The 19,746-nt window shown below is 39.4% G+C and overlaps 2 protein-coding genes and 1 long non-coding RNA gene across 4 annotated transcripts in view; 2 read left to right on the top strand and 1 right to left on the bottom strand.

Moving 5' to 3' along the window:
- Positions 1-17,553, bottom strand: part of LOC110457969 (leucine-rich repeat neuronal protein 1-like) — a 32,626-nt gene extending 15,073 nt beyond the window's left edge. Inside the window, exon 1 of one of the 2 annotated variants that reach the window (XM_021509491.1) lies at positions 17,150-17,553. The gene's annotated coding sequence lies outside the window, so the exon portion shown is untranslated. Of the gene's footprint in view, positions 1-12,176; positions 12,251-17,149 lie in introns of those variants that run through there. The other variant, XM_021509499.1, reaches the window with a different exon arrangement.
- On the top strand, positions 696-1,199 carry LOC110458144 (glycine-rich cell wall structural protein 2-like). Its single transcript, XM_021509736.1, has one exon. It carries the CDS (start codon positions 696-698, stop codon positions 1,197-1,199), a length of 504 nt encoding a protein of 167 aa, XP_021365411.1.
- The window catches only part of LOC110457986, a 33,909-nt gene continuing 31,640 nt past the window's right edge, over positions 17,478-19,746 (top strand). Inside the window, exons 1-2 of the long non-coding RNA XR_002463752.1 lie at positions 17,478-17,562; positions 19,242-19,372. This is a non-coding gene — a long non-coding RNA (uncharacterized LOC110457986). The remainder of the gene's footprint in view (positions 17,563-19,241; positions 19,373-19,746) is intronic.

Raw genomic sequence — 19,746 nt, 5'->3', positions numbered from 1 at the left:
TCTGTACACAAATTGTATATACAACTATCACAAACAATCTGGCTTGAATAACAAGTGCTAATTTCTCATTTTAGATAAAAGGTATAACTGTATATCATCTTGCTGTGCATCATACCAGGTTATGAAGCATGTGCATTCTAAACACCACATGCTGCAGAGGAGTGCCATGAACACACACAGCTCAGAGTTCTCAAACTATTGGATTTGGGCAGGGGGATGGGAGGAGATGGAGGGAGACAGGCCAGGGGATAGGAGGCATGGAAAGAGACATGGCAAGGGGATTGGAGGAGTTGGCAGGAAACGGGCCAGGGGGATGGGAGGAGATGGAGGGAGATGGGCCAAGAGGATAGGAGGTGATGGAGGGAGATCAGCTAGGGGATAGGAGGCATAGAGAGAGACATGCTAAGGGGATTGGTGGCGTAGAGAGAGACATGCCAAGAGGATTGGAGGAAATTGCAGGAGACGGGCCAGGGGGATGGGAGGAGATGGAGAGAGACAGGCCAAGAGGATGGGAGGAGATGTAGAGAGACAGGCCAGAGGATGGGAGGAGATGTAGAGAGACAGGCCAAGGGGATGGGAGGAGATGGAGGGAAATAGGCAAGGTGAATGGGAGGAGATGTAGAGAGACAGGCCAAGGGGATGGGAGTAGATGGAGGGAAATAGGCCAGGTGAATGGGAGGAGATGGTGGGAGATCATGGAGGAATACATATGGGCCAGGGGAATGAGAGATGGGGGAGGGGGAGGGGCCAGGGGGATAGAAGGAGATGGTGGGAGACAGGCCAGGAGGATGGGAGGGGGTGGAGGGGGATGGGCCAGGGTAAAAGAAGGAGATGGTGGGAGACGGGCCAGGAGGATAGGAAGTGGTGAAGGGAGATTGGCAAAGGGGATGGGAGGTGGGGGAGTGGGATGGGCCAGGGGGATAGAAGGAGATGGTGGGAGACAGGCCAGGAGGATGGGAGGTGGTGGAGGGGGATGGGCCAGGGTAATAGAAGGAGATGGTGGGAGACGGGCCAGGAGGATGGGATGTGGTGAAGGGAGATTGGCAAAGGGGATGAGAGATGGGGGAGTGGGATGGGCCAGGGGGATAGAAGGAGATGGTGGGAGACAGGCCAGGAGGATGGGATGTGGTGAAGGGAGATTGGCCAAAGGGATGGGAGGTGGTGGAGGGAGATTGGCCAAGGGGATGGGACGAGATTGAGGAAGATTGGCCAGAGGGATCGGAGGAGATGGCAGGAAATGGGCCAGGAGGATGGGAGGTGATGGAGTGAGACAGGCCAGGAGGATGGGAGGTGGTGGAGGGGGATGGGCCAGGGGAATAGAAGGAGATGGTGGGAGATGGGCCAGGAGGATGGGAGGTGGGGGAGGGAGATAGGCCAGGGAGATTGAGGAAGATTCGCCAAAGGGATTGGAGGAGATGGCAGGAAACAGGCCAGGAGGATGGGAGGTGATGGAGTGAGACAGGCCAAGGGGATTGGAGGAGATGGGGGGAGATGGGCCAAGGGGATTGGAGAAGATGGAGAGAGAGAGAGTGGAGGGATACAGATGCCAAATGAATAAAAATAGTTACAGATATTGTGAAAGGAGAGATTCTAGACTGTGTAGGAGACTGTGTAGGGAAGTTCCAGAGAGTGGGTTACATATGTATGTTATCAGATCTGTCACTAATTCACTCAATGTATGAACACTGATTTTATCATACTTTTTGTTTTCTTCAAAATATCACATTTAGGGATTATCTTATCACAGCATCACACTTAGAATCCCCTTACCCAAATTCAACACCCTTAAGATCCTGTGTGGAACTCAACTAGGTTTGTCTTGACCCAAAGGTGACCTTTAAGATAAAACTGCATTCTGTATCACAGGAAGTAAACATTTCAGTGAAAAAAGAAACCCAAACATGTCTTATCAGAGTGTCTAAGTGTGCAGATGCTTTGATGTTTCAAGCAAAAAGGTTTACTGAGAGTATACATGTAACTACAGGCATCATTGTTTTGCCTGAAATGCAATGACAGAGATTCATCGTATGTACTATATAGAAATTCATGTACAGAGTGGCCCAAAGTCTTCATCGTATGTACTATATAGAAATTCATGTACAGAGTGGCCCAAAGTCTTCATCGTATGTACTATATAGAAATTCATGTACAGAGTGGCCCAAAGACTTCATCGTATGTACTATATAGAAATACATGTACAGAGTGGCCCAAAGACTTCATCATATGTACTATATAGAAACAGTACATAAACAGGGCCGCTATAACAGTGCATAAACAGGGCCGCTATAACAGTGCATAAACAGGGCCGCTATACCAGTGCATAAACAGAGTCGCTATAACAGTACATAAACAGGGCCGCTGTAACAGTGCATAAACAGGGCCGCTATAACAGTGCATAAACAGGGCCACTATAACAGTGCATAAACACTGAGCCGCTGTAACAGTGCATAAACAGGGCCGCTATAACAGTGCATAAACAGGGCTGCTATAACAGTGCATAAACACTGAGCCGCTATAACAGTGCATAAACAGGGCCTGTATTACAGTGCATAAAAAGGGCCGCTATAACAGTGCATAAACAGGACCGCTGTAACAGTGCATAAACAGGGCCGCTATAACAGTGCATAAACAGGGCCGCTATAACAGTGCATAAACAGGGCCGCTATAACAGTGCATAAACAGGGCCGCTATTACAGTGCATAAACAGGGCTGCTATAACAGTGCATAAACAGGGCCGCTATAACATTGCATAAACAGGGCCGCTATTACAGTGCATAAACAGGGCCGCTATAACAGTGCATAAACAGGGCTGCTATAACAGTGCATAAACACTGAGCCGCTGTAACAGTGCATAAACAGGGCCACTATTACAGTGCATAAACAGGGCCGCTATAACAGTGCATAAACAGGGCCGCTATAATAATGCATAAACACTGAGCCGCTATTACAGTGCATAAACAGGGCCGCTATTACAGTGCATAAACAGGGCCGCTATTACAGTGCATAAACAGGGCCGCTATAACAGTGCATAAACAGCCGCTTTTGAAATGTAACTACATGTACTAAGCCGTCTTTTTGTGTGCAACTATAGATCTTAGAGTCTGACAAACCCTTTACCACCCTTTGTATTGCTCGCATATAAACAGCTGGAGCAAATCAAATTTTACACACTTGTGATCATCAGGTACACCGTACTGCTTGTACTCAAAGTGAGATCATCTGGATCTACATGGAACTTTAGAAACATCCAACTATCTTTGTGTTTTTCTCTTCTGAGGACTGTATTTGGGAGGTTTTATATACCAGCTAAGTACCATAAGGAACACTTGTATTGTTAGTAGCATCATACTACATTATAAAGCATCAGAACTTAAACAGAAAAAACTTCCTGAAAGGTCTTGTAGGGGAGTCATTCAACCAAACGGGGGAGTGATCCTGGTAACAGGAATTATAATGATTAGATGAAGTAAATGATTAGATGCTTAGTAAAGCATTAGACCTGGAAACAAACACTCTCTGTGATTTGTAAATAATGTAATTTGTGTCATAATCTGAACTTGCATCATAATTGGTAGCATGTCAAACTTGTTAATCTTTGTGAGTTGGATATGATTCAGATTATTCGTCCATAGGGAAAACATGTAAAAGATTACTCCAAAATAAATTGATCAGGATTTTTTGTTCTCATTCAACCAGAAAGTACAATGTTTTCTTATGCAAATATACGGGATAGTTCTGTGTTTGGATATTTAATGCAAATGACTAAAGAATGTAATCATTTGTAAGTTGATTAAGTAGAACCAGGTGCTGTACATGTATAAAGAATTTAGAGAATAAATCATAGAAGTTGGGAGTATTTATAATCTACTGGTATCACAGATTGGTGTATATATCCAACAAACTGTCAATTCTGTGTAATTTCCTCTTCAACTAAAAGTACATAGGACGTACATACATGGATCTTAAACACCATACCTGTGTAATATAGATCATACATGCAACCTTGTAACTTTATCCAAGGGACAAGCATGTGTATGTACACTTTGTCCATGGAACAAACAGGTGGCTATACAGCATTATTGTACACTTTGTCCCAGGGAACTACAGGTGTTTAATACAGCATACTTGTACACTTTGTTTCAGGGAACTACAGGTGTTTAATACAGCATACTTGTACACTTTGTTTCAGGGAACTACAGGTGTTTAATACAGCATACTTGTACACTTTGTTTCAGGGAACTACAGGTGTTTAATACAGCATACTTGTACACTTTGTTTCAGGGAACTACAGGTGTTTAATACAGCATACTTGTACACTTTGTTTCAGGGAACTACAGGTGTTTAATACAGCATACTTGTACACTTTGTTTCAGGGAACTACAGGTGTTTAATACAGCATACTTGTACACTTTGTTTCAGGGAACTACAGGTGTTTAATACAGCATACTTGTACACTTTGTTTCAGGGAACTACAGGTGTTTAATACAGCATACTTGTACACTTTGTTTCAGGGAACTACAGGTGTTTAATACAGCATACTTGTACACTTTGTTTCAGGGAACTACAGGTGTTTAATACAGCATACTTGTACACTTTGTTTCAGGGAACTACAGGTGTTTAATACAGCATACTTGTACACTTTGTTTCAGGGAACTACAGGTGTTTAATACAGCATACTTGTACACTTTGTTTCAGGGAACTACAGGTGTTTAATACAGCATACTTGTACACTTTGTTTCAGGGAACTACAGGTGTTTAATACAGCATACTTGTACACTTTGTACACAGGACATACAGTTGTATATAACCATATCTGTTCACTTTGTCCACAGGGCATACAGATGTATATACACTGTACCTTTACACTTTGTCCAAAGTATATACATGTGTTTAATACAGCATACCTGTACACTTTGTCCCAATGACATACAGGTGTCAATAAACCATACCTGTTCAATTTGTCCTTCGGACATACAGGTGTACCTGTACAGATTGTCCCAGGGCCATACAGGTGTTTTTCACACCATACCTGTACAGTTTGTCCCAGGGCCATACAGGTGTTTCACACACCATACCTGTACAGTTTGTCCCAAGGACACACAGGTGTTTTTCACACCATACCTGTACAGTTTGTCCCAGAGCCATACAGGTGTTTCACACACCATACCTGTACAGATTGTCTCAGGGCCATACAGGTGTTTCACACACAATATCTGTACAGTTTGTCCCAGGGACACACATGTGTTTTACACACCATACCTGTACAGATTGTCCCAGGGACACACATGTGTTTTACACACCATCCCTGTATAGATTGTCCCAGGGACACACAGGTGTTTTACACACCATACCTGTACAGATTGTCCCAGGGCCACGAGTGTTTTACACACCATACCTGTATAGATTGTCCCAGGGACCCACAGGTGTTTTACACACCATTCCTGTACAGATTGTCCCAGGGACACACAGGTGTGTTACACACCATACCTGTACAGATGGTCCCAGGGACACACAGGTGTTTTACACACCATTCCTGTACAGATTGTCCCAGGGACCCACAGGAGTTTTACACACCATACCTGTACAGATTTTCCCAGGGACACACAGGGGTTTTTCACACCATACCTGTTCACTGTTCCTGGAACAAACAGGCAGAGCCATACAGGTGTTTCACACACCATACCTGTACAGTTTGTCCCAGGGCCATACAGGTGTTTCACACACCATACCTGTACAGATTGTCCCAGGAACCCACAGGTGTTTTACACACCATACCTGTCCAGATTGTCCCAGGGACCCACAGGTGTTTTACACTCCATACCTGTACAGATTGTCCCAGGGAGCCACAGGTGTTTTACACACCATACCTGTACTGATTGTCCCAGGGACACACAGGTGTTTTACACACTATACCTGTACAGATTGTCCTAGGGCCACGAGTGTTTTACACACCATACCTGTATAGATTGTCCCAGGGACCCACAGGGGTTTTACACACCATATCTGTACAGATTGTCCCGGGGACATACAGGTGTTTTACACACCATACCTGTTCAGATGGTCCCAGGGACACACAGGTGTTTTACACACCATACCTGTTCAGATGGTCCCAGGGACACACAGGTGTTTTACCCACCATACCTGTACAGATTGTCCCAGGGAGCCACAGGTGTTTTACACACCATACCTGTTCAGATGGTCCCAGGGACACACAGGTGTTTTACCCACCATACCTGTACAGATTGTCCCAGGGGCACACAGGTGTTTTACACACCATACCTGTTCAGATGGTCCCAGGGACACACAGGTGTTTTACACAGCATACCTGTACAGATTGTCCCAGGGCCCCACAGGTGTTTTACACACCATACCTGTACAGGTTGTCCCAGGGACACACAGGTGTTTTACACAGCATACCTGTACAGATTGTCCCAGGGCCACGAGTGTTTTACACTCCATACCTGTATAGATTGTCCCAGGGACCCACAGGGGTTTTTCACACCATACCTGTTCACTGTTCCTGGAACAAACAGGCAGAGCCATACAGGTGTTTCACACACCATACCTGTACAGTTTGTCCCAGGGCCATACAGGTGTTTCACACACCATACCTGTACAGATTGTCCCAGGGACCAACAGGTGTTTTACACACCATACCTGTACAGAATGTCCCAGGGACCCACAGGTGTTTTACACTCCATACCTGTACAGATTGTCCCAGGGACACACATGTGTTTTACCCACCATACCTGTACAGATTGTCCCAGGGGCACACAGGTGTTTTACACACCATACCTGTTCAGATGGTCCCAGGGACACACAGGTGTTTTACACAGCATACCTGTACAGATTGTCCCAGGGCCCCACAGGTGTTTTACACACCATACCTGTACAGATTGTCCCAGGGACCCACAGGTGTTTTACACACCATACCTGTACAGATTTTCCCAGGGACACACAGGTGTTTTTCACACCATACCTGTTCACTGTTCCTGGAACAAACAGGTGTATACACACTTATGCTAGCCTATAAATCCCCTGGCATCCTTGTCTGCCACGATTCTGGAATTCGGCCAACTTCTGCACAACAAAGCCTTTGTGAAATCATCACTAACAACAGTTGACACAAATCATGTCAATTTGTTCGATAAAAAGTTGTCATCTTTCTGATGAAGCAGGAGAATAAAAAATGTTGTAGAAAAAATGAGAATAGGAAAGGTGCAATTAGGCAGAAGGATGAAAGCAATGGGTGAAGGCTGGCTGTGGTATAGATCTGTAGAGAATGCTGGGTACTGGCCTGACTGCCAGGCACAATCTTCTGTGGCAGACTCAATGAAGTACGTAATTTGTGTGTAACTCTCCTGGTTTGTTTGATCAGTTTTTGCAGCTATGGCTCTGGTTACCTTAAAACCCGATGTTGGTGTACATCCTATCAATTTTTGTAGGGGGATGTTTGAAGATTTTATGCTTTAAATAGATGATCAATACTATAACACTAGAAATTAATGCCTACTCTCAATGCTTCACTGGAATATTTGTAAAGGGATTCTTCCTGTTGCTGTTTGTTGCAGAGATTCATTCAGTTAGCATTGAAGATGAAACCTACCGTTGTAATTTTGGATGTGATATTTGTACAGAACAATTGAAGGTGTGATGTATAACAATTCTTCAAAGTTATACACTTTTTATATCCTAGCTATATTGAAAGTTAAAATATCTCTCACAATTCCATGCAATTGTCAGAAAAGTCCTGGAAAATTTTGTAAAACCACCTTTAGCTGTTTGACAGTTACTTTTGTTGTCAAACATTTCAGTAACTATCTTCAGTTTACTTAAGTTGTGATGTCCATAGATGCATTTCACTCTTTGCTTTCTTGCGGATCAAATCTATAACTTTTACAGTCTTGCATGTCTTGAAATTCAAAAGGTGCTTTCACAATCCTTAAGTTCTTAAGTTAAAAACTGCTTTAACAACAATAGCCCTCTCAAAGTTTAAAACTAATTTTTACAACAGAGAATCCTCATTTTGTTAAAGGTCAAAACACAAATGTTACAGTTCTAGCTGTATCAAAGGGGAATAAAAGTGTTTGTTACACCTCAAGTGAATTTCTAGCTATTTGACTGGTTGGGAGAAAATTAAACAAAAATCTCTGTCACACTCCAAAAATACATTGGTTTTAAGGGGTGAAGGTGATATTGCCATGAGACAGTGAAAAATATCACATGCGCGAAAAATGTGCGTTCACCGCTTTGTTTCCCCACCATGATGGTCCCAAGAACGGTTGACGGCAACAGCCAATTTTATCAAGCGCCGGTGCGATAGCGATTGTAAACACCAGCCTATCAACAAACAAGATGTCATTATCGAGGTTTCCTGCCGTTTCTGAGCTACAAAGACTTTTGGTGTAACAAAATAGATATGACATTCATAAGCAGGGGACAGTGAATATTGTCAACCCTCAAAAACCCATTGTCACCCTCGGCTTCGCCTCGGGTGACAATGGTTTTCTCGGGGTGACAATATTCACTGTCACCTGCTAATGAATGTCATATTTATATAATGTATAATTATAGCTTTCGTAAGGTCTGATCTTCTTTTACAACACTTAGCACAGTTGTCATGAAGTTGAAGTACACTACTGTATAACACCAAATGTACTTTCCCCCGTGGTTTGAAGCCATTTAGATTGTATCATGGTACATACTTTCCTGTATGTTCTATATTAACAAACAACAGTAGACACATACATCATTCAAATTTGTTGTGTTAATTTTCGTGGTTCTATAACAACTACGAAAACCACGAATGTTTATACACAACGAACATTTCATGTTTTACAGTATTGCTTGTCTTCAAGATTTAATGTGCCATCACAACAGCCTATGACTCCTGCAGCCATCCGGAGATAGTCTATACCAATAAAACTAACACAGAACAATCATATATAAAACAAATTTTGGAATCAACCTGGCAGTACATGTTCCGCACTTAACTCCATGAAATGAAATACTGTATGTTGATTGATTGATCTGTTTGTTTTATTGGTAATTATTTTTTCATGGTTTTTGGTTTGGTTTGGTTTGTTTGTGTTTTACATCATAATAACAGCTATATGGTCATTTAAGAATGTGCCAGGTTTTGGTGGTGGAGGATATCCCAGAGAAAAACCACCGAGCTACGGCCACTAACCTGGCGACTGCCCCACTTAGGCCTCAAACCCATGGCCAGTGGTGGATGGCTAGTGGTAGCAGAATCCTTAACCACTTGTCCACCGCGGCTCCCTTCATGGTTTTTCGTTAAATGTTAACTATCAGCCATAGTCTATACTAATCAAACCAACAATGAACTTTTTTTTATCACAAATTTAGAATAAAGACACAGTATCAATTAATCCTTATGTAAATAAAACTGTATATTGATTGATCTATTTAAGCAGTATTTTGTTCCCCAAGGTTTTTTTCTTAAATATTGGATTTATGCTAAATGTATATGTTTACTTCAGTGGCTGATAAATACATAACATGTACTTATATGTGTAATTGTACACATGCTTGATGAAGTGTGGAAATTATGATGTGTTGGTCAAGCCAGCCTCAACTGGTCAAGTGGGTGTTTTACCGGATTATGAGCTGAGCTGATGAAACTGTGATGTTATCATTGTTTGTTCAGGTCAGATGTCCAGGAGATTATTTCCTGAAGTCATTACCATAGTGGACATAATGGTCTGGTGGACTCGGGTGCTGACCAGTTATCTTGATGCTGACCAGTTATCTCACTGCCAGAGTCCTGCGCCACAGGACTGCTGTATCACCCAACAACACAACCATCTCCTGTGAAACACCAGTACAGATACTATCTGCCACAAAGCCTCACTTGCATCACCGAACCATTAGAAAATCAATAGCTCCCCTCTGTTGATTTACACAACATCAGGAGGATCCACCAATAAACCCAGTACCCAAACACACTGATACCACCTGGTCCAGTTACCACTCAGATCATTATCTCATTTACCTGTGATTACTATCTCGTATACCTGTTGTTTTGAGAATTAAAAGTTCACCAGGTTGAATTTTTTTTCTATCGAAAACCAAAAGGATTACACTTGGCATTAGTTTGTATTTAATGTGCTAAGTGTATTTTACTGTGATTACCTTCCACCAAATTGACTGAAGTTGTATTAACAAAACAGGCGAACACGTGGAATGATGTCATGACAGGCTTGCCAGCAGTAACGATATGGTAATCAGGCAGTTCCATGTCCAACCTACTAAACTTTGTATCCTGTTTAACACCTGTATATTATGATGTACTAAACGACCGTCATACATGTATTGATATGGTATTTCCTCACATGCAACAAATGCACGCATCTTGCATCTCTTGTTGCTGAAGCTGTATACAATCCAATACAGCTGTAACAGTAGAATTTTACTATTTACGTACTGTGTGTTTATGCCTTCCTCTTGTTTCATAAATATTCATGCAAAAATTTAGGAAGTAAAATTCAGGTTGCCATTTTAATATTTTAGATATTTCTATAGAATATTCGTAAAACTAGCCAGTAGGTGTGAAAAGGTGGTACAAATTTGTTTAGGTATTGTTGATCAGAGGCAGAGATTTAATGAACTCTGGCGATAGACATACTATTTTTTGAGTCCTTGAAATGTACATTTTGCCCTGATTATTTCTGACAGGTGAACACTTTTCTGTATAGTATGAATAGTACCTGCTATAGCATTCTTAGGAGTAATCCTGTAAAAGACTACTGTCCTTCTTTGGAGAATGACATAAACTCTCATACTTCTAGAGAGATTCATTTACTCATACTTTCAGGGAGACTCATTCACTTTCATATCTCTAGGGAGACTCATTTACTAGGGAGACTCATTTACTAGGGAGACTCATTTACTTTCATATCTCTAGGGAGACTCATTTACTTTCATATCTCTATAGGAGACTCATTTACTAGGGAGACTCATGTAATGTCATACTTACAGCAGCAACTCATTTACTCCTACTTTCCAGGAAACTCATTTATTCTTATACTTCTAGGGTAACTCATTTACTCTCATACTTACAGGAGGACTCATTTACTATCAGAACTCTTGCGGACTCATTGACTCTCATCCTACCAGGAAGACTAATTTATCCTTGTCCTTCAAGGGAGACTTGTTTACTCTCATACATCTAGGGAGACTCATTTACTCTCATACATCTAGGGAGACTCATTTACTCTCATACATCTAGGGAGACTCATTTACTCTCATACATCTAGGGAGACTCATTTACTCTCATACATCTAGGGAGACTCATTTACTCTCATACATCTAGGGAGACTCATTTACTCTCATACATCTAGGGAGACTCATTTACTCTCATACATCTAGGGAGACTCATTTACTCTCATACATCTAGGGAGACTCATTTACTCTCATACATCTAGGGAGACTCATTTACTCTCATACATCTAGGGAGACTCATTTACTCTCATACATCTAGGGAGACTCATTTACTCTCATACATCTAGGGAGACTCATTTACTCTCATACGTTAAAAATGACCCATTAAATCTTTTCCTGCTGGTGAGACTTATTTGTACTGGAAATAAGTGAGGGTTACAAATTATGTTTACATTGATAAATAAAAGCTTGTCCTGCAAATAGGATGGCATATTTACATATGGATAAGCAGGAAGTATGTTATAGTTCTGTTATACAGAGGACAAACAGAATAAGGTCGTTAAGGACAGATATTAGTTAAAAGAAAAAATGGTTTTGTTATATTTAATGAAAGCTATTTGTACTGGTCTATGATACCTTGAAATACTGCTGCTGAACAGTTTCAACGTTTTTGATATTTGCTTCATCAGCTGTGAATAGGATAAACGGAACAATTGTATTGTGTACAATTCTATACATCAAAAGTATACCTTTACGAAAACCAATCTCAATATTACCTGTGACAGCATTTATGTCGCCTTGTCAAAGGAAGACCTTTGTTTAACCTTTAAAAACGTAGAAATGAATCAGTGAGGGACGTAAATAAATATTTTGTAGTATTGGCTTAGTGTGAAATATATCCGGCACAATTGGTACAAAGAGCTAGAGGCATGTAATTGTACATGTAATGACCCAATATAGGCCAGGACAAACATTATTAGGTGTGCACTTACAGGTGATCCAGGTGTGTACTGAGGCTCCTTGGGTAGCAGGCCTGACATCCTCAGTGCCTGAAGCAAGCCAGCACGTGCATAGGTATATACACAGGTATGATAATGGTACGGTTTCCCCAGCTTCCCTGAGTGACAGGTAGACTGGGCAGTGAAACCGTTTGTGTGAATTTGTTATTGCTCCAACTATGACTGAGGCAGAAATAAATTAATAACCCTTTGTTTGGTTAATATCACTTCATCAATATTTTTGGTAGTTAATGAAGTATGGTTCATAGGTTATTTTCAGAAGATAATACACTCAATTATCAAGGTAGTTATCTTAAAATCAAACATTTACAGAGGTAATTAGCCCTATTCATGGTTTGTCCTGCGTGGACTGTTTGTCATAGTAATCAGTTTCACCACCATATACGATGCTGCTACTCCGGTATGACATCGTCAAATGTTGGGTACATATTTGTTTTGCGGTAAACCAATCAAATCTGGCTGCTTTAATATAACTTGTTGATAAATTTCTGTTGATCTGGAGTTTTTAGAGATTGTTTGTGATGCTAATCAATCAATACACACTGATATCCATGTATGTGTTAACACAATACTCAAACACATTGGTACACAGAACTTGCTGATGTTTATTATTTCTTTAAATATCCTAACTAATGTACTCAGGTATCAGATTGACCTCCTGGGTATTATACTAACACACTTGTGATGCCAGTTGACCATTAATTGTTAATTATAATTATAATTTGATGTGTTTCTGTGTCACTTTTAATTGCTTTGGTGAATTGTTCTCATTTCTACAAAACATTTTCATTTAATAGCAGAATTTTGAGGAGTACAGTATAAGGCTGCTGGACCATCTTTACTCAAAATTAATTACTTCTGAGTTGGTAATACACTGATGATGAAACACATAAAATACTGTGAGAGTAGAGTTTCAAACAGACAACGAAACCAATGGGAAAAAACCCTGTATTAAGGTCAGAGGTCATACTGGTAGAGTGGGTCAGAGGTCGCACTATAAATAGCTAGTAGAGTGAGTCAGAGGTCATACGTGTAGTGGGTCAGATCTAGATGTGACACAGGTCATACTGGTAGAGTGGGTTGGAGGGAATACAAATAGAGTGAGTCGGAAGTTATATTTGTAGTCGGTCAGAGGTTATACTGGTCGAGTGGGTCAGAGGTCATGCTTGTAGTGGGTCAAAGGTCATACTGGTAGAGTGGTTCAGAGGTCATACTAGTAGAGTGAGTCGGAAGTTATATTTGTAGTCGGTCAGAGGTTATACTGGTCGAGTGGGTCAGTGGTCATGCTTGTAGTGGGTCAGAGGTCATACAGGTAGAGTGGGTCAGAGGTAATTTTTGTAGTTGGTTAGAGGTCATACTGGTAGAGTTAGTAGAGTTACTGGTAGAGGATTGTAGATGGCAGGTTGTTGTGTCTGGGTTTGGTACCCCAGTGTTACATTCAGCACATTCCCATCATTTCTTGGCTCCTTGTCACAAATTATCAGACCACTATTACATAACGGTCCTCCGGTGGTAACATGTACGCTCTTTGGTACATTGCTGTCTGTTTCCAATCTGAAAGGCCATTCCTCAGGGCATTGTCTTGTACAATACATATAGCTATGCAGAGTAGTTTGGTTGGCTTCGTTAATGTTTACATTTCCTTGGTGATAGATTTTCAAGGATTCTTTATCAATATAAGATATTCACAGCACATTTGTTGTCCAAATTAGATCCAGCGCTTTTAACAGCATGGCTTAGACACTTAAAAAAGGATGATTGGGCCAAGAGTGGGGGTTAACATGTCTTCATAGATTTGACATAATGTATGTTTATGTTTTGTCATCGCTCTAAGCGATTTTATTTCTGAACAGATTTACATCATTTGCAATGCCTTGTCTGATTCTTTGGACACTTAACATTTGATTTCATAGTTCTTGAAATTACCGAACCTTTTTTAATAATGGAAAAATCATCTTTACACTATCTATTTTTACAATTTAGTCAAATGAGGAATTATCAGGACACATCTTCAGGACATAGAGATATTTACTGGGAGTAATGAACATTTACTGTCAATTTCATTCCAAATCAATTCTATTGCATGGAGGATACAATTAGATTCAACACAATTACTGTCAATCATGAGTAAGTAAAGCTAAGTCAGGATGTTTCTCACTCAGTAAAATTCATCTTGTGAAACATGAACATTTGTGTATATATGAACAGATGAAGACCTGAATAATTCCTCCCTATCTTGCTCTTGTCTGCCTTACATATATGATACCATGCTGATAGTCAAACAACATGTTGAATTTTTTCCAAATGTGTGGTTAAGGCTATCAGATGACCACACCTCTTCAGACCTGCTGGGTCAGGAATTTGGCCTATAAAGAACAGGAAATTCCCCGCAGTGATAGAAAGTCACCCTCAAATCATCTGGGGATTCGTGATAAACTATTTCACAAAAAAGCCTCCTTTAAATTAGAGTTTGTTTCATGCTGCAGAGTTACAAGTTGAAGTACGTTGGATGCTGGTTTAGAGGTTCTTTGACATGGAGAAGCATGACTGGCAGGGGCAGAAGTATCTAGATTAAGAACAGTACCTTAAATTAATTACATGCCCACCCCATCAAGAAAATTTTACATATGAGTTCATCTGGGTCATATCTGACATGTATCTCTTCTGACAAGAGTAAAATCCAGCGGTAATCCTTTTGTATGTTCACTTCTGCGAACAAGCTCTCTTGATTTCTCATTGGCAAATTTAACTTTGCTGTATACATCTATACATTACCTCTTGATTGACCTCGGGGTATAAGAGTCATTTGACTGGAATCCTGAAAGATTCTTTATATGGAACAAATAGTATGTGGTCAAAATTCTCGACACAGTAACGTCATTGTCATCTCAAAAGTTGTCTCAAATAATTTGAAAATTTTAACTTAGTTCATATTATTCAAGATTTGTTCTAGCTATAAAATTTCTGTTATTTCTATTTAATGTTGAAAGTCAGAATCAATATTTAGTAGGTGTGATGTATAAGTAGTTACTCTAGATCAGTACTTCGTAAAGTCATTTCAATGATATTTTATAACTGAAAAGGTGAGTAAATATAGGAATTAGGATTTCAACAAGAACAAATGATTTCATGACAAAGTTGGTCAACATATTATGAAACATTGTGAAATTTATTAAGTCTGATTTCTGTGTCCTTCAATAGCAGAATTTAATGCTAAAACATCAATTTTCAGTTACTCTTTCAATGGCTAGTCAGTAAGTTGTAAAGATTACGATGTCCTGTGTTTAGGTGTTTTAGGTTTTCTAAGAGATTTGTCATTGAATATTAAAGTATACACACACACAACATATGATGCTTTCAGACCAAAGTTTTGTTTAAAATTTTTAATTCAATAGTTTATGCTTTTTGAGACCAAAATAGTTAAGAGTTTGACAAGAGTGTAATGGAGTTTCTGTATTTTTCATACTACATTGTACTAATTGGAGTAAAGGATAACAAATGATCAATAGGTTAGAGAAATCAATATCTAATTAACTGATTTCAAGATGTGGAGGTTGCACTCTAGCCATTGGTAATTATCTTAAGTAAGAACTTGAGTGTTCTGAGAGTTGTCTAAATGTTTGGAAAAAAGGCAGAGCATGATGAGACAAAACCAAAACCCTGGAACAACTATCACAGCTATTGTAAGTGATGATGTAAGACAATGATAATTCCAGTTTTAATACTAAATAGACTTTTTGCAATCTGTAGCTTTTCATTCAATAATAATCATCACGATACATTGCAAAATATCGGGATTGTCCATAGATCATTTTAAAACAAAGTTTTAATCAAAATTTTAAATTCCTTTAAATGAATGTTTATAATTAAGTCTAATACAATCATAAGTTTCTCCTTTAGAAATTGATTGAATTGAGACTTCTTTATAAAGAAGATTGCATTTTCTTGTCAGCCCCTGACTCACTAGCTATCTTGGTGTGAGTATTCTTGTAGTTTTTGATAAGAGTCATCAAGTCCACAAAATATATGTTAAAAGGGGTAATTACCACAACAAATATAACAAAGATGTAACAAGGTGTGTGTCTCTGACTCATAAGATACAAGCGCTTATGAGTAACAAGTGTTATTGTGCCTTTTGGTTTTTGTGTGTGTATATAAACTGGAATGAGGAGCTGTTACGATATTGGCAGATATGATAACATTGATAAGAATCAAATTAGGTTTATAATGTACTAAAATTGATTTTTAACCGAAATTTGGACTTTATTTTGATGAAAGTATATTCAATTATCAATTTCATTAATTTTTTTTATTTTTTTTTATGTGAATCATTGATTATTGAATTTATAATTATAGCGTGTGATTGATCCGGTCTATTATCTCGTATTGTTAACACACACCATCAATCTTGTTCCCGTGCAATGAAATTGATCGGAAGTTTTCATCATTGCATTTCCACGGAACAGTACATATCATAAGGTTTGGTAATTCAGCAACAATTTGCCTGCTGCAGTGGTAAACACTCGCGATCGGCTACTGTGACAGATTAGCCAAATTGATGAGTGGAGAAACACACAGCAAACTATGCAGGCTCTTCTCGGCCAAATACACAGGGGATTCTTTTATTTGATTTGTTTGAAAGGAGTTAAATTTGATTGGTTCAACCTGTCTTTCAATCTGACAGACCCAATCTGCAAAGAACGCATTATGGGTCAATCATGAAGACCGGTGTCTCTTTTAATTGCATTGTACAATGTGTTTGATAAAATTTAAGGGTGAACATTGTAAAATGTGTTGCACTGAGAGTCTGTGACAGGTCCCTAGCATAAAACTGTACTGTTTTTAGTAAAGTATAATGACACAGACTTATATTTCATGGAACCTATCCTAATAAATAAGGTTTAATAGTTCTAGCTCCATAAGAGTACTGATAACAGGTTACTTACCATTAATGTTTAACAAATAAATCCATCACATTCAGCGTTAAAAAAAGTCCAATCCACTGACACAGCAATATGCACTATTATAAGAGACTGCTACCTCCAATACTCCACACAGGGGTGAGGGTGGCGAGCCATTGCAGCCCTTGTGTGAGCCACTACTCCAGTGTGTACTAGGGGATAACACTGGTGTATTGGAGCCTCTCCGATACTACCACCTGATTGATCCAATAGGAACACTTCTCATGCAGCCAGTGATACAGAGGCTGGGTACAGAGGCTGGCCTGCAGATGGACCTGTTACGCTGGGGATGAGGAGGGAACTATCTACTAGTGGTAGCTCTGTAACTCAGGCTCCAGAACCACTGTCATCTCACCTCAGTATCTGATTCCTGTCTTATCAACAGGCGGATTATCAGGGTGATTTACATTGATTATATTGCTTATCATCTCGGACTGTTGCAGGCACCCCAGGACAATTAATCACTTTGTCAAAGGTTTAGTGTTAGATTGAGTTTGGCATGGTAGTGTTACTCAATTATACTCCTTGTTTTTATTTATATATAATTTCATTTTGTTCTCATCAATTACTATACAACGTAGTACAAGATGATTGTGGCTAATTCTGTTTGGTGCCAACAATATCGTTTTACATTATACTTGTCTACATGCATATGTTTTCTTTTATAAAACCCTGTTGGTTTACGCTATACCGCATCAAACAAAACGTTTGTTCATGTGATGACTTGTAAATTTATGCGTAAAATACTTTATCACATGTTATGAACATTAAGGATGGGTAGATACACCTGATATCACTTTTTACAGGGTTCAGGATACAGGCCTTGAAAAATCCCTAAAATTGATGAAAAGGCCCTAAAAGCCCCTATTAATTTTACAAAATGTTTCAATTTTACTGAAAACTCTCTCTGAAAAGGCCCCCAAAAAAATACAAAATGTTACAATTTTACTGAAAAAAACTCTCTGAAAAGGCCCCCAAAGCCTCAAATTGTCATTTTGATATTCCTGTAACAACCCTGTTTCAGCATAATCACTTTGTTTTAAATAATGAATCTTGCTGTTGCTTTAATTTAATTTTACCAATAGTAATACATTAATATACAAAAAACAGTTAAACAGAAAATAAACAAAAGATCCTACAGTGTTAAATCATGCCTCCTTTTTAGATTTGCATTAGTTCTGCAGCTTTAGCATATGTTTCATGAAACGGGAAACTAACACAGGTCACAGTAATTTTGAGAAGAAATTTTCGCAAAGATATATTTCGCAAGTACATCGTTCTGCCTTCATAGTGATTCTCCACTTTTACAAGGCTCAGAATTCTTCGCCTTGTATTGCGTTCTGTCTTGAGTACGATTCTCATCTATTCCAAGGTTCAGACTTCTCGTCTCTGTCCAGGTTTTCTCCAGAGGATGGTCGGAACATTTACAAGATCCGATAGCCTAGTCTCGGTATTAAGTTTTTCTCCTGAGGATGATTCTCGACAGTTACAAGGTCTAGCCAGTCAGTTTAATTTACCCCTCCAGCTCGTCTCCGTACAATTGGTGGATTTATGGGCGAATAGCTTGTTGTAAGCTAGTACGTTAGATTCCATGAGATGTGACATTACATAATGTCACAGTTTGTGTTATATCACACAGCTTCATCTTACAAATCACAGGTGATGTGAGGAAGAAATAAATGTAGCAAGATATTGTCATGTATCCATCAGTTTTGAGAATATGATCTGGTATGATTTCAGAATTGATAGAATGTGGAGGTTTTATTTCTTCAAACTTCTCTTTAAGAACAGATTTTCCTCCTAAAGGTCTTGCAACAGGAACGTCAGATGCACTTTGGGTTATAGATTTTGAGATATATGTTCATGTAAAGGCCATACTGGTATTCTGCTGTGAAATTAAAGACATTTATTTCTGTGATAATTAATGGTTTGATTGGATTAGAAATAACAAGTCACATATTAGAGATATGAAACAGTTCTCTAAGCTGTAATAAATCTCCCCAATTTGTTGATGATTTTATGTAAGTCTGTAAAGTATTAAATGTGGTTATGTCGGGATTACGTTTGTGTAATTTAGGTTAGACCATGTTGCCTTTGATACAAGATTCTGTGTGAGCCTGATGAAGCACCAGGACTTAGCCTGAGTAATTCAAGCTGTGTGTCGCACAATAAAACATGGAGGACTCTGACATAGATCGTAGAATCAAAGTAAGTACCATAAGTATGTCCTTGTGTGCCCATAAAATAACACTAGTTCACACAAGGGGTCTTAAAGAAAACCATTTGATCAACATTTCATAAATAAGTGCTTTATGAACCTTGCATATCAAAATGCATTTTATAGTAGATCTGGAGCCATAAAGTTCTGGCCTTCACTAATCAGGTTGTTCCACTATATCAAGCCTTCACTAAATCAGGTTGTTCCACTATATCAAGCCTTCACTAAATCAGGTTGTTCCACTATATCAAGCCTTCACTAAATCAGGTTGTTCCACTATATCAAGCCTTCACTAAATCAGGTTGTTCCACTATATCAAGCCTTCACTAAATCAGGTTGTTCCACTATATCAAGCCTTCACTAA

Source organism: Mizuhopecten yessoensis, unplaced genomic scaffold, assembly GCF_002113885.1.
Source record: "Mizuhopecten yessoensis strain PY_sf001 unplaced genomic scaffold, ASM211388v2 scaffold1171, whole genome shotgun sequence".
Lineage (NCBI taxonomy): Eukaryota > Metazoa > Mollusca > Bivalvia > Pectinida > Pectinidae > Mizuhopecten > Mizuhopecten yessoensis.
Note: the sequence above shows the minus strand (reverse complement) of the source record. Positions and strands in the feature narration are given on the sequence as shown.

Bases quoted from the DNA above. Each gene is read 5' to 3' on its own strand.
- LOC110458144 (XM_021509736.1), top strand. From the start codon at position 696: ATGGAGGAATACATATGGGCCAGGGGAATGAGAGATGGGGGAGGGGGA.